Source organism: Podarcis melisellensis (assembly GCF_964234715.1).
Source record: "Podarcis melisellensis genome assembly, chromosome: 9".
Lineage (NCBI taxonomy): Eukaryota > Metazoa > Chordata > Lepidosauria > Squamata > Lacertidae > Podarcis > Podarcis melisellensis.
The window spans coordinates 35,150,104-35,165,497 of NC_138541.1; the positions used below are offsets into that span (position 1 = coordinate 35,150,104).

Sequence of the window (15,394 nt, forward strand, 5' to 3'; positions counted from 1 at the left end):
AACAAGAAGTGTTTCGTTTTTAGTGCAAGGATCAAGTAGCCTCTGGTGGGTGGGTGGAATCATTAAAGATTTAACAAGAGGAAAATAGGATATGCTGCTTTCTCTTTAACGCACTCCTGAAATTTTAAAAAACTCACTGAAACAAAATGGAAGGTTCTCTGGAAGAGGAGGATGACAGCTTTACTAATATTTCCTTGGCTGATGACTCAGGTAAGGGAACATAGGTGGCTTGTTATAAACCTGTACGACCTAAGGGCTAAAAATATATTTAGCCTTTCAGGATATCCATTCTGTTACATGAATGTGTGTTCACACATAACAATGCACATCTCTTGTTAATCATTAGTTTCTGGACTTGCATTTTTATAAAGCATTTGGAGTAAACTTTGATGATGGCTTTGTAAAGGCGTGGGATTGTCACAGGCATTTATTTATTTATTATGGCACTGAGATATGCCATACTTTTGACTATGAAGTTCTCAGAGTGGTTTGCAACTGAGCTTCAAAATAGGCATACCGGTATGTGGTGTGTATTAAAGGGAGAGTGTTCTAAAATAATGATAATACTGTTTTGGAAAATTCAGTTGCTATTGTTGAATTAAAAAATCTACCCTCTGTTGCCCCTGACAAATTAGTCCATGTTTTGGCTCAAAGTGGATTTTGAATCCCTTGTACCTCTCTTAATTCTTCCACGCCCTAGTGGCGTTCTCCTTCAATTACTGCTGTCCCACACTTCCTAAATCCGGATATTCCCCAGCTCTCCTATGGATTTTCAAAGTACAGGAACTCTCTAGGTTTAGGGACAGTGGCGTAGCGTGGGGGGTGCAGGGGGGCCGGCCGCACCGGGCGCAACATCTGGGGGTTAGGGTTAGGGGGCGCAAATCCACGGGTTAGGGGGCACAAATTACTTGCCTTGCCCCGGGTGCTGACAACCCACGCTACGCCACTGTTTAGGGAGAAGGAAGTATGGGACAACAGTAGTTGGAGGACAATGCTGCATGGATGAGGAAGAATTAAAAGAGGCATAAGGGGTTCAAAATCCACATTAAGACATGGTAGGGGCAGGCCGAAATGCTTCCAGTAGTATACCATTCCAGACTATTCTTCTTGCTTGTGGATGTGCAGTAGAGCATCACTGTTCTCAAAGGTCACCTGATAGATTTGAATATAAAAAGTAGACTATAGAAATGTCAGGCACTTTGAATTTAGAGATAAAGGTAAAGGGACCCCTGACCATTAGGTCCAGTCGCGGACGACTCTGGGGTTGTGGCGATCATCTCACTTTATTGGCCAAGGGAGCCGGTGTACAGCTTCCGGGTCATGTAGCCAGCATAACTAAGCCACTTCTGGTGAACCAGAGCAGCGCACGGAAACACCGTTTACCTTCCCGCTGAAGCGGTACCTATTTATCTACTTGCACTTTGACGTGCTTTTGAACTGCTAGGTTGGCAGGAGCAGGGACTGAGCAACGGGAGCTCACCCCATCCTGGGGATTCAAACTGCCGACCTTCTGATCGGCTAGTCCTAGGCTCTGTGGTTTAACCCACAGCGCCACCTGCATCCCGAATTTAGAGATACTATAGCCTAAATACCAATGATTCATAGGAAGTTCCTCAGCAAGGCAATTAGACACTTTTGCACCCCCCCCCCAAAAGAGCAAAATGTATGCATAATTCCACAGTGGCAGACTTGGGCTTTCAAACTTTGGTGTCACCAAAATTTGGAGTCACTTTGTGACACCAAAATTCAGTGCCCCCCCAGCCTCTCACCTTCACTTCGACATCACTCTTGGCTCAGTGCCCAGTGTGACCATTGTACTCCCCTAGATCTGCCTCTGCATTCTGACTCCTCTTGAACCTGTACTATGGTTAAATAAATGACTATCTCTCAGGATGCACATGGTGGAAAGTTGCCCAATGCAGAAAATGTATCTGCAATAAAAGCTCTAAAAGTGCCCCCCAGAAGTGATAGGTTATACTATTTGCCTGCTATATGACGGGCAACATCACACAGAGCTTCTGTCGATGCAACTGTGGTATATTGCAGATATTCATGCTAAAGTGCATGAATATCTTTACCAGAAAGTCTTTACCAGTCCTGATTATGCCTCTCATTTCTATTGAAAGCAATGACAGCTGGCTTTAGAAAATTTTAATTAGAACCTGGAATACATTAACTATGGCTAATTATCACTGTGCTATAAAACATGCTGTTCTCATAGGCAGATGATAATATCAGGTTATGATACCATTAATACCTGGCTAGAGTGTAGTCCTTAACCACTGACTGTTGCTGCTGGAGAGGGAAGGATATAGTGGATATGGTCACATGCTGGCCACTGCAGAGGCCTCCACTGTGGCTGCAGAAAGTGTGGTGGATGATATGCTACTACTGATAGCGTTTCTGACAGTGTAGTGTCCCAAACTGGAACATTATAGGGTTGAGGTGGGGTGCAGCGGACCCAAGATGAGCACAGGATTAGACACAGGAAGCTGCCTTATACTGATTCAAATATTGGACCACCTAACTCAGTACTGTCTACACCTGGAGTGGGTAACTGGATCTGCCTGGTGGGACAAATCTCCCCACTCCCCGCTAGGGTCAACATTGACAGGTGGGTGAGACCATTCATCTGTCAATCACCTGACACCATAATGCGGCAAGGTGGTTGATACCTGTCTATGTTCAAAGGAGGTAGCTGTAACTGCCAATCAACTGATTGTCGGTTATGGAGACCTCCTTTGAGGACAAGTTTTCAGTACCAATCATCTGATCGGCCCTAGAAGTGTGCCCACAAGTAAACTCCCTGTAACCAACAGTCAGGAGATTATCAGTTACATGGAACTCGGAAGCCTCTGCAGAGGGGGAAATTCTCCTAAAAATGAAGCATTTCCCCCTTTTCAGAGAAAGCTGTTGAATACAGAGTGGTTTCTCAAGAGAGAGAAAATGCTCTTTTAAAAAATGGAGCACTGCTTTATTCCCAGAAAAAATATAAATGTATTCAATGAATTGGAGGAAGCACCTTGAATAAATTCATCTTCTTCTATAAAGAAAACAATTATCAGTTTTTAAAGGTGTATTTTTTTCATTCTCCTGAGAAAGTGGATTGGATTTAAATCACTGGAGCAAGTGCTTTGAATCCAAGCTGTTTCCTCTAGCCATGTCAGCTGCTAAGGGGCCTCCTGAGCTCCTTTGGCACTAAGGAGTTGCCTTCCACCCTGGCCAGTAAGGGCTTTCATACCCTGCAACATTTCTCTGATGAAAATAGGGACGTAGCATTCCATAATGATAATTTTACTATTGATACCTCACACATCTTACTGTTTTGCCCCAGCCACTCTGGGCAGCTTCTAACACATATAAAAACATAATAAAACATTAAACATAAAAACCTTCCCTATAAAGGATTGCCTTCAGATGGCTTAGGGGTCAGATAACTCCATACCCTCCAACATTTCTCAAATGAAAATAGGGACATCCTAAGGAAAAGTAGGACATTCCAGGATCAAATCAGAAACTGGGATTCCTTCTCTAAATCAGGGGCATCCCTGGAAAATAGGGACACATGGAGAGTCTGGGCTTTGAATGTGGCAGTTCTGCCCTGCCTTGTCCCACTTCTCCCAGCCAGAGATTAAAATTGCTCTGCCAAAATCAATCTTATACAGTACCTGGGAACAAGCCCCACTGAACTCAGTGAGACTTACTTCTTTCATATATAGGATTGCACTTTCAGAGAAATATAAGAAAATAATCAAGAGAAAAATAAATGAACTAGCACTGTTTCATATTTACACTTCAGTCAGTTTTGACTTCTGGGCTCCTGGTGCCTTGCTCTTCAAAAAAATCTCTTTGTAAGATTGTAATATGAAAATCCATATAGCTCAAGTGAAAGAGCTAACTATATAATGTCTTAATGAACACGTAAATGAGCAGTACATTACTAATGGCAATTTTTAAGTCATTCCAGAAGCAGAGTGAATTCTCTTAATTTTCTTTAAGCAACACTGACAGGGCATTAATCTCTTGATGAGCTGCTTTATAAAATATTACATTCAGTGTAGTGCTCATACAATTATAACTATATTATATTGATTTTCTCTATGAAAAGAGTGATAGAGTAGGATTACCATATTTTCAACTGGCCTTGTATCTGTGCCTTTAATAGCAACCTAATGCAGCAATGAAGTACGTGAAGCCTTTAAAGGGCATGGGAAAAAGTAGTCGTGAAGACTACACCTTTACTTTTTTCTTTCCATGGGTCAACTCTGGCATCCCAGCAGCCATTGACCTACCAGGTCCCCCTTTCCTACCTATTTATGCTTATGTTTTTTCAGTCGTTCATCATCTTATGACAATGGCAACAGACTTATCCACAGGCTGGGCAGCATTTCACCTTTCCCCCATTTATTTTAATCCTTCCCATTGTTTAGAGACAACAGGAGACTCAGAGCCCATTGATGCCCCCATCTTGGTTTCCCCACAGTGTACTTGAAATTATTGTGCTGTGTCATGATTGGCTACTACCTCAATGGTGTGCATATTCCTAGTGTTGCAGCATGGCTGGCTGTTGAACTAGTTAAAATTTCATCTTCTGATGTGGTCAGGCTGGTGCTGGGAGACTTGGAGGCACATGCAGTTGCATGGACTCTCCACTTTCTCTGCTTCTGGTGTTTTCGCTTATCCTGTACCTTTTGTTGGTATAGCCTCCCTCTGCTCTGGGGAGACAGAGCTCTGAGTGAGCATACAATTTTGATTAAACTCTGCATCTGCCCTGCCCAGTTTTGTTGATTCTCCTTTTGCACTGGCCATTTACCACTAGCAAAGCAGTTACAGCAGTGCAATGGTAACGCAGAATGTTGGCATAAACCTAGTATGCTGATCTCATATTCTTTTCAACTGGATTTACTAGAGAAGCTGTTTCTACCTTTGCTGAGCAACTTAGACGATTGTCAGCATGCTTCTGTCCTTTAGAGTTTAGAACAATGGTAGAGAGTCTCAGGCCTGGGGGTCAAATGCAGCCCTTTGTTTCCCCCATCATGTGACTCTTGGGGCTCTCTCCAGCCACAGCCCTCGCCAGCCCTGCTTTACACCCTCCATGAATGTTTTTGCCTGACTGGAATGCTTCCTTCAACTCTAATAATGTCTCTTGGTTGCCTGGGTGCAGGACACCAAGGAGTGTATGAGTGTATACACAAAATAGCCTACTGTACAAAGGTAAAATTTACATTTGTTGCTCCACTCACTTATGCCTCTTTCACCAACCCATCACTGACATGCAGTCCAGCAATATTCAGTGCAACTATTGTCTTTTCCTTGAGTCCTTAATGAAATGAACTGGAAACAGGGAAACTGGCGTGCTCTGACAATATCACAGAAGTAGCTCAATGGCCAGAAGCCTAAAATGACCTCTTGGTTGCTAAGTTGGTTTAGCAACCAGTGAAGCAAGCCATCTCATAGGGGGAGAAACAGATTTCCTTCATTCTAGCAACATTTCACTAGCCAATGGGAGAATGTCACAGACCAGTTCCAAAGTCACAGCTACAGAACTGGATGCCTGTTTGCAGGGATTTAAAAGGATTATGTAGGTTTTAAAAGGGCCTTTTCTGAAGGCAAACAGCTTGAAGCAGCTCTAATTATATTATCTGTATGACAGAAAGGGTGAGGATCAAATGTAAATCCTTTCATATATTGAATTGCTTATATATTTATAAACTGTTGGAAGTGGCATAAAACAAAAACTCCAAAGGGAATTTCCATCTACATAGCTTTTCTGCTGCACTACTTAATGTGTAATATTAAGTGGGCCATATATTTTCTACTAGGTAACTGCCTACTAGTTTGACAGGAGTGCTGTAGAGTATTGTGGTGTCCTTAACCAATCTTCCTTATCCAGCTTGAGCCATTGATTGCACTGCACTTTACACCAGGAGTGAGACTGACAGACATACATAATAGCAAATGCTTCTGAAAAGTCATGCTAACTGGGCTCAGCCAAGACGTAGCCTCCCTCCTCGCTTGCACTTTGAAAGGGGCTTCTGAAGATGCCTATGGGCAAAAAAGATAGCTTGGTGTCATTTTGATATCAGGTAACTGACAGGTGGGTATCAATCTGCCCACCTGCCAAACCTGGATCGTGAGGAGTCGGGGGGGGGGGATAATAATCTGGCCTGTAAATCAGCTCTAGCACCCCATCCCTGTTCTAGATAAATGGGAGTAAGGAAATTTCTGATAACTAGAAGTGCATAAACTCCCTACCTGAAAGAAAACACAGGTCTTACAGTTAAAAGAAGGGTTGAAGAAAGTTACATCACTTACCCCATACATTCAGTTCTCCAGAGGCTAGTACATACAAATAGCCTTCACAAAGAGGGTTATAAAAATGTTCAGCTGTACAAGGTTGCAATCTTAGACATCTTAATCTGGATCTAAGTTCCAATGAAATCAGTGCAAACCTATTTCCAAGCAATGGCTAGGAGTCAAAGAACTTCTTTTAAAATTTCACTAGCAAACCACTATGCCATAGTTCCAATGCACCTCATTATGGTGCCATCAGAGCCCTACTGGTCCAGCAGAATGACCAGGAGGCTCTCCAAATGTAGCATGGCTGGCTGACCACATTTTTAAGTAAGTAAATCAGTACACATGGCCTGCTAAAGAGAGAGACATCATAAGAGTCCAGAGTCTAAAGTAATCTCACTGCACCACTGACACCTCAGTTTCAAAAGCAGTTTGTGGTGTAGCAGTGGAGAAAACTGTTTTAGGCCCACCTAAACCCACAGAAATAATTTGGCATGATATGTGTTAATTTGGGACAGGGGTGTAAGTTGTCATACCACTGTGGGATTTATAGAACTGGGGCCACAAATACATTTCTACATACTGGAAACAACTGAAATTATTTATCAGAAAAAAAGCATTTGCAAGTCCCCTCTCTAGACAGCAGAGGTCTCCCTAACTCTGCCCTTTTTATTAGTTCCTCGGTATATTTTCAACATTTCTCTTTTCATTCCGCCTGAAATTTTGTTCCTCAATGAAACATGTCTATAGGGAAACAATATACTCTTTTAAAAAATAAATATATTGGTATATTCATATTGTTTTTATCCTGATAAGTACCAGTATAACCACCAGCATTTCTTGACATGTATTTTGCAAGTGTTTCTGGTATAAGAATTTATACATTTGCTAAGTTGTGAGTTTGCAGAGAGGAGTGTTGAAAATTAGCTAGTTTGCTGAAAAAACAGGGCTTGAAAACCTGTGACCATGCAGATGCTTTTGGACTTGAACTCCCACCAGCCCCAGCCAATAGTCAGGGATGATGCATGTTCTGATGACTGGTCCAACAACACCTTGAGGAACACAGGCTCCACACCTCTAAGATAAGCCCCATGCCTTACACCACCACACCTTACAACAGCCGTTTTCGTACATTACAGTGTAGAAGGTTCTATAGATATCCTGAGGTTGAGCACTGTGTAGAGAAGGGAGTGTATTTCATCACTCACACAATAGTAAGAAAATTCAGCTCCCACAGCACAGGGTGACCTACATCTGTGTCACTTTCACCATTCAATCTCTCTTATTCCCTCTGAACCCTTAACTTACCACTGACCCAGAAACTGTGGGGTGCAGGCATAGTACAAACACAGATGAATGTAACAAAGGCATTTACATTTATATGCCACATTACATGATTTAAGTGCATACGCTTATCTGGTTACTTTAAAATCATATTGCTAGGTTTAAACGAGTACATACCATGCTAACTTGTTCCTGACACTTTAAATATCAAAAGCTTATATTCAACTATTAATATTAAACTAAGACACCTTCAAAGAAGCAGTTAATTACTGTATTAAAACCCTTTAGCCAAATAGCTTTTTTATTCTCTCCATCCATTAAGCCTCGCTAGCACTGTAACTGAGAGCTCAGCATCTTTTCCCAACCCTTTACTAACCTATTGAAGCACAGGGCTGTACTGCCCTAGAAATCTTCCCTCTGGTACTCCATGTTGGTATAATGGAGTGGGGAACCTCAGGGTTGGGGGGAAATGGGAGGGGTGAGTGTGTGTGTGTGTGTGTAGAAACTAGCCTACTGGGAAAAAGGTAAAATTAGCATTTACTGTTTTGTACGCTTTTACCTCTGGCCCTAGCCACCACTGGCATGTGGCCCTTGGAAGATGGGTGGCCCTTGGTCAGAAAAAGGTATCCATCCCTTGTATTGCAACATCATGGAAGACCACTGTGATTTCAATAAGGGTTTAGGTGGTGCCTAACAATTGCTCCTCCCATGCCAAATTCATGCCTAGGTATGGGCCTGAATCCGCCAAGGAGTTAATTCCATCTCTTGTTGCTATGTAGAAGTTATGCCAAGAGAGTGTCATAGGAACCTTCTTAGTACTGGATAGTGGCTGCATGCCAACCATTGAAGTCCATCTGGTCCTAGTCCATTCAGGTGACCACATGATTATTGGGGATACTCTCCTGGCCTTGCAAGAACATCCTCAAGGTCATGTGAATGTAAACCAAGGAACAGGCTAATTACTTGAGCATCAATTAACTTAAGCAGCATAGTAAGGCAGTACATAAAGGAAAGATGCGACCTGTTTCTGGAAAAGAGAATCCCATCACAGCGCTTGAGCTGTGTTGCATCTCGGCTGTCAGGAGTCTAACCCTGCTGCCACATAGAGGCAACTGAAAAGGGCCTTAGGCTTACCTGTTTTGCTTTGTTTATTCTTCTTATCCTACGAATAAAATCTGCATAAGGAACAAACTTCGCATTTGTTCTCTAGTCTCTTCTAGCTAGTTTCTTGCAATGCTTCCTTCAAAAGTGCCACAGCACTCAGTTTGACCCAACTGTCTGTAGGGTTGCAGCCCTTGGTCATGATGTTGCGACAATTAAAGGTGAGGCAAAGCACTCTGGAGAGTAGGAAATAAATATGAGCGACTCAGAAAAGTGGTTTCAGCCTTGGTCCTTCTCACCATGTTGTTGTGACGATTAAAGGTGAGGCAAAGCCCTCTAGGAGAAGAGTGGGAAATAAATGTGATTACAGCCTCGGACTAGGACCCAGACTAGGTTTCAAATCTCCCCTCAGCCACGAAGCTCCTTGGGTAACCTTAAGTCAGTCCCTCACTATCTCTTTCACCTAACCAGGTGAAAGATACCATGAAAAGCAGGGGAAAACCACGTCCCCCACCTCGACCTCACTACAGGAAATGTGGGAGATAGATGCAGTTACAAAATAGGAACAAGCATTTTTGGCTTCAGAGCACGGCAGTGGGAGGTTCTGTCTCAAAAAGTGTTTCTTCAGGTTGCGGAAAGATGTCTTGTAACTGGAGCGGGAGGTGCTTATGACGCAGCCCTGGGAAAGCAGCGCCGTTTGGGACGTGTGTTGTTGTTTTTTGCAGCCGGTGCCGCTCTGCTCTCTTATGAATTAAAGCCTTCATTCAGACCCACGACTTGAGGGACAGCAGGGGTGGGGGAGAGAAGGGATTAGCGATGGGAGGCGTCTGCCCCGGTCATCCCTGTTTACTACTCCGCCCTGCTGAAGCAGGCCGGCGAAGGCGAAGAGACTCCGCCCCCACAGCCGATGGAAGCGTCTGCCGATGTCTCCCTCCGCTTATTGGCTGCCTCGCGAAGGGACGTCCGCTTTCGTTTGCTGTGATTCGATGGCTGGCTGGGCCGTCTCTCTCCCTTTAAGCCCTCCGTCTCCCTCCTGCCTCCTCCCCCTCCCTTCCCCGCCGGTTGTTTTCATGGAGCAAAGCGCGTGCGCTGCCGGCCGGGCGAAGGAGAAGCTGCGCAGTCGCAGTTGGCCGCTGTTGAACTAGGCGAGGGTTGGGGTCCGAGGGCAACCTGGGCAGGTGGGGGAGAGGTGAGTAGCGCGCGCGCTTCCTTTACCTGGGGACCTGAGCGGGAGGCGGGGCTCCCTGCTTGCGGGTTGGGAGGGCGAGGCGACCGGTGTGTGGAGGGGATGTGCTGGCAGGGGGAGGGTTTCCTCCTCCCAGGCTCCGTTTTCAGGATGCAGCATCTCATCTGGGTTTTTGGGGGGGTTGCTGGGTGGTGCTTTTTCTTCTTCTTCTGGGGAGCGCGCAAGAGAAAGCTCTGGAGCGCTGGGTTCTCCGCCTTTCCGGTAGCAGCGACGTTGCCTCCTACCGAGGCGTTGTGGGTGGAATGAAAATGAACAAGCCTCTCTCAAATGCCAGCCTTGCTTATGAGGGACCCAACATCTCCTGACGTTAATAATCGCCATCCATTTCTTGTTTAAGGATGGCTCTCTCTCCTTTCACCTGCCTGGCAATAGGGAATGCACCCCTGTAGAGCAGAAATATACAGCATTAAAACTATGAGTTTCTTCGAAGATGTGCATATGAAATGTTATGGTACTATAGGACGCTGTGAGGTGCGCTTATAGACAACACACAGCGTGAGTCTTTTAAAAGAGGCCCCGTGGAACATGTGTACTCTGTATCCACCGGGCCTCTTTTAAAGGACTCACCCTGTACAAAATTACATTGCACCCAATAGTGTGGGACCCCAGACCACCACCTGAAGTTAACAATCGATATGCATAACTTAAAAGATTATTAATAAAACAAATTGCATTCTGCCTTTCATTTCAGGGAAACACCAAGATGGCTTTCAGAACAGTTAAACATCAACAACATATAAGAGCCACATGTTTTATGGATTATTTCAATGTTTAATTTTTTTGTAAACATTTAGAAGCTTTATTGCAATCAAACAGTATAAAAACGTAAATAGGCTTGAGTCAATGAAAGTCAATGAAACATCCTATCAGTTATAGAAACCAGAGATGCCAAGAGCCAGTATTAATAGTCCAAGAAAACTTGGATGGAGAGGTATGTTTTAAATTGCTGACAGAAGTAGCCAACAGTCACTCAAAAGATGCCTACCTGATCAGTTATTAACAAAGATGCTCAAAGCATATATCACATTGCAAAGTGTGTCCCAAGAATGTTGAAATAGGCTGGTGCAGTTGATATTGGTGTGCAAAATGTGGCAGATTTGGCTGCTGCTGGAAAAATAACTGTTGTGTCTTCCTTAGGAATATTGTTTTGCTTCCTTTTTCTGGAAAAGTTCAATTTTACTACTTTTTTAAAAAAGAAGACAAAAGCAGATTTGTCTATTTTCACAGGAATGTTTTGTCGGTTGCTGTTCACATTGAAGTTTAGATAACAAATGCTACCCTTCTAAAATATTCAACTAAAAAACCTGGTTCTGCATTTGTACATACCGTTGACAAAATTTTATCTTCTTTAAGCAGAGTACATTTCTGAAGTACAAGATTCACCAGTGGATTGGATCTGTTCAACGATGATGAATGCGGATATGGATGGTATAAAGCATTTTTTCAACTTAATGTTTTCCCTTTTGTGCATTGTAATACTGTACTTGGCTGCACTAAAGAGTATCTCTTTTTTACAGCTGTTGAGGCTGAAAATCAAGTGGAATTGGAAGAAAAAACACGACTTATTAATCAAGTTTTGGAACTCCAGCATACACTTGAAGGTTAGTTTCTTAATTCAGAAGATTAACCTATCTACATGCAGAATTACTTTAAGGATAGAAACTTATCATTGATACAGACTGCAGTTCTGATTGAGCTAAGAAGATGTTCCTGCAAATTCTGTTAAATCTGGTGGAGCATAGAAGCCAACAAGGGGTTTCACATTGTGACTATGGGTGCAGTCCAGAAAGTGTATTTTGTTCAGCATGTACATGAAACTGTTGAGTAAGGTCATCTGGGGTTTGGAACACAGTATCATCAGTAAGCTGATGTCTCTCAGCTCTATTTCTTGTTTTCATTAAATTCAGATGAAGCTGTGGAAGTGTGAATAGTCTAGATGATGGTAATTCCTGATAAGTTGCCGATGCTGTTGGTTAGTGGGATCAACTGTATCAGGGCAGGTTTTGGACCGGGTTTATAGCCTAGGGATGTTATTAGACCCAACCCCTTTTAAAAGAGGCCTGAATGGCCTCTTGAGACATGAAGCGCTTTTCGTCTACACTGATATTTATCTACTAGCACTGATACGTTGGCTACAGCCTTTCCTGGACAGAGATAGGTTGACCACAGTTATTCACGCTCTAATAATGTTCCATTTAAATAACTGCAATGCATGTGGCACCCTGACTCTGGAATGCTTTTCCTAGGAGGCTTGCTTGGGGCAGGGACTAAATTTGACACTGGGTTACTGCGTGTTTTAAGAACATTTTATTGGAAAGCATTGGATAAACTTTCACTATACAGAATGTCTTTATAATGGGCTTTTCTTTTCATGTGACTATTTCTACCATTTAGTTAAAACTCAGAGTAGAGCTGATGTTGTGATTTGCTTCTAAAATTCACCTTGTCCTTCCAGATCTGTCTGCAAGAGTAGATGCTGTTAAAGAAGAAAATCTGAAACTGAAATCAGAAAATCAAGTTCTTGGACAATATATAGAAAATCTCATGTCTGCCTCTAGTGTTTTTCAGACTACTGACACAAAAAGCAAACGAAAGTAAGCCACTGGTAACCAATCTGTAACATTATATTGCTGCTGCTTTTGTTTAATTTAAAAATTGCATATGGCTACATGACTTAAGTTAGTTTGTAGCATCATTGAATATTTGAAGATTTATTGGCAGTGCTAGACAATTTTAAATGAACAACTGGGCAGTGCAAGTCTATCGTGTTAGCTTTCAACAATGTGCAGAGATAGTGTAGAGGAAATATTTATTACACAGTTTGAAGGCAAGAGTTTTCAACTCGGCTTTTATGTTAGTCAAAACATGTCATAAGCTGCCAAGTACTTTAGATATCTTAATTTTTACAGTGGTACTACTGTTCACTAGCAGAATAATACAGTGTTGTGTAGAGTGATGTGAAAATCCTTATTTGGAATGAGTTATTTGCATGACTTTCCCTGGGCTCCAAAGAAGTTGTAACACTCCTCATCCTTCATCTCCTCAATGGCATTCTACATTCTTCTAGATAAGACCACGAAAGCTTAGCTTTGAAAGCAAGTGAAGGATTTAATATTATTACATACCGGTAACTGCTTGCAAAATTGTGAATGGTTGAAAAGCCACTGCAATACCTGCATAACTTTTCAGAACTGATAAGTTAACATTAAAAAAACACACCCTGCTTTAAATTATATTGCTAGGAAAGGGAGTCACATCTTGGCCTTCATTGTTTTGCAATCTCTTAAAAGTGTCCTCCCCTATTTACAAATTAGCGAGTAGCATGGTAATTTAACTGCCAGCTGCAATGGTCATTAGTGGTACAAGCTCAACAGAAGTATCTTTGTGAACAATTAGTAGGTATTTAAGAGTTTTCACTAAACATGATGCAGTCTATAGTTCTTTTTCTGCATAATCTTCATTAACTGCTGCATTTAGCTGACACAGAATGTTCAGCCTTTCAGGATTAGAATACTTGGGGTTTTCAAAGCATGAAGTGTGCCTTTGAAATATTAAAGAAATATTAGCAGTTGTTGGAGAAGGCACCAAGTTACTCTCAACCTATGACATAGCCATTCATTCTGCATAGGCTCAACAAGGCTTACTTGGATATGCCAACGTAGTGGGATGAACAAGCGAATTAATCACTATCATGTATGCATAGCAGCAGTCTCATGTCTGTGAATACACATTACATGAAGTGGATAAATTATGACAACTTCATACTTTTGATAAAATGTTGCTGTTGCCAGACATCACATGTTGACAGATTAGGTAGTTCAGCTGGTAGGGGACAGGGCTATGTGGAATAAAACAGTTTCTACTTGGGTCAGTTCTAGCTTTGTTTGGAATCTTATTGCTGCTTCCTTACTACTGGTTTAAGGGAAGATTTCATTTCTTACCTAAGCAACAGGTCACTTTTCTCTTTGTGGGGAGGCTGGCATATTGTCTGAGATTATATGTCCAGTAGAAGTCTGAGCTCATCACAGAATAATTCTTACCTTCAGGATTCACCGTTATATAGCACGAGCTAGTAGTGTCTTTGAGTTCCAGCTGTCAGTATTATAAACAATGGAACCTAATTTGAGGCATTAGATTCTAACTAAAACATCCCCATCACTGGACATACTTTAATAGACAAAAGTGAATTAAAGCCTTCTCTGGCATAACAAGGGTTTAGAATCTAGAGAGTGTAAAAACATTCCTAAAATGAGTGTAGTGCAGAATCAAGGCAAGATAAATTTAAACAGATGAATGTGATGTCCACTCTAGGGAAGTGGCTTTTCAACTTGGCATTTACACATTGACTTGTTTGCCAAATAACCTTTGTGCATCTGACATAGAAATTGTTTTGGAGAGCATTATGGGACATATTTCATGGTGCATAACCAAGCCTAGCTTGTGCTTGAGTCAAGCACTCTATATAAGCTACCTGTGACACACCTCTGTAGCTGTGCATTGTAGAACTGGTAAACTGTCTTTTAAAGAAACTTGTCCGCATTATGGCTTTTCTCATTGAGGAATCTGTGGCTGTTAGAACATAATTTGGAACACACCGTTCTACAGCCCTACCTAAATTGTGAACTCTTTAGGTGGCATGTGCCTGTTACAATTTAGCCTTGAAGAGTGCCAAGGCTGGTGGTTTTAGTGTTAGGGTGGGTTGTAAACGAACTCAACTAATGCAGATCGCTCTAATTTCAGCTCAGAATTTACTTCCTCTTTCCCCCAACTCCTTACTGAGTTTGGGGGGAGGGAGGAGCTGGAATATGTAAGAAGCTGAGGATTATTTCTTCTCTTAGCAATAAAGGCTTTATTCAAGCCTCTGTTGCAAATAGGTATTCTAGAAAGTGTACATTTTTTTCTTGCCATTGAATAAGCAAAAGAACCTTGGAAAATAAATCAACAGTTCTTTTCCCTACCCATTTCTTTCAACTCAGTAGTTAAATGTGAAACGGAGAAGGGATTTGGAGAAGGTATGGAACTGGTGCAAGAGAGGATTGCTCCCATGAAGGACAGGTCAGGAAATCTGTAACTTGGTGTAGTGATTAGAGATATGATTTTTCAGAGCTTTGGATAACTTTTGGGTTGGTGTGGGACAAGGCTTTTTCAGGACTTCCTCACGAGTGGGCTTTAGACATCACAGTTATCTGCATTTCCAGAGGCAATTGAGGATTAGCAGGGACTACTAAGTAGTACACAAGCAAGTAATACACCACCTAGTCTTTTTGTAGGAACTTCTTCCCACATTAGTGTGTGGGAAGGTGCCATCTTGATATGATCGGGTAGAAGATTGTTAATGTAATGCTGAATTTTGGTGTCCTAGATAGTTGTAACTGTAAAGAACCTTACTACTGTGGCCTTTGTTAAACTAACAGTTGTGCTGTATTTCGGAACTTGTATGAAATAAAAGCTTTCAAGTTTCTCTCA

At 42.2% G+C, this 15,394-nt stretch overlaps 1 protein-coding gene and 1 long non-coding RNA gene across 6 annotated transcripts in view; one reads left to right on the top strand and one right to left on the bottom strand.

Annotated features, from left to right (window-relative positions):
- Nucleotides 1–9,281, bottom strand: part of LOC309378220 — a 33,137-nt gene extending 23,856 nt beyond the window's left edge. The window contains exon 1 of one of the 2 annotated variants that reach the window (XR_014171878.1): nt 6,316–8,374. This is a non-coding gene — a long non-coding RNA (uncharacterized lncRNA). Of the gene's footprint in view, nt 1–6,315; nt 8,375–8,715 lie in introns of those variants that run through there. The other variant, XR_014171879.1, reaches the window with a different exon arrangement.
- Nucleotides 7–15,394, top strand: SCOC (short coiled-coil protein). 4 transcript variants are annotated; one of them, XM_081926270.1, is made up of 4 exons: nt 7–210; nt 11,282–11,356; nt 11,446–11,529; nt 12,384–15,394. In XM_081926270.1, exons 1-4 carry the CDS (start codon nt 147–149, stop codon nt 12,524–12,526), a joined length of 366 nt encoding a protein of 121 aa, XP_081782396.1. In that variant the 5' UTR covers nt 7–146; the 3' UTR covers nt 12,527–15,394. The 4 variants fall into 4 exon arrangements, with proteins under 4 accessions (XP_081782396.1, XP_081782397.1, XP_081782398.1 ...); XM_081926271.1 differs by having other exon boundaries at nt 8–210; nt 11,285–11,356; XM_081926272.1 differs by lacking the exon at nt 7–210 and adding an exon at nt 9,714–9,871 and having other exon boundaries at nt 11,285–11,356.

Excerpts from the sequence above, each read along its gene's own strand:
- SCOC (XM_081926270.1), top strand. The coding sequence starts at position 147 with ATGGAAGGTTCTCTGGAAGAGGAGGATGACAGCTTTACTAATATTTCC. Across the intron at positions 211-11,281 it reads TTCCTTGGCTGATGACTCAG|CAGAGTACATTTCTGAAGTA; the intron begins GTAAGGGAACAT and ends ATCTTCTTTAAG. Across the intron at positions 11,530-12,383 it reads ACTCCAGCATACACTTGAAG|ATCTGTCTGCAAGAGTAGAT; the intron begins GTTAGTTTCTTA and ends TTGTCCTTCCAG.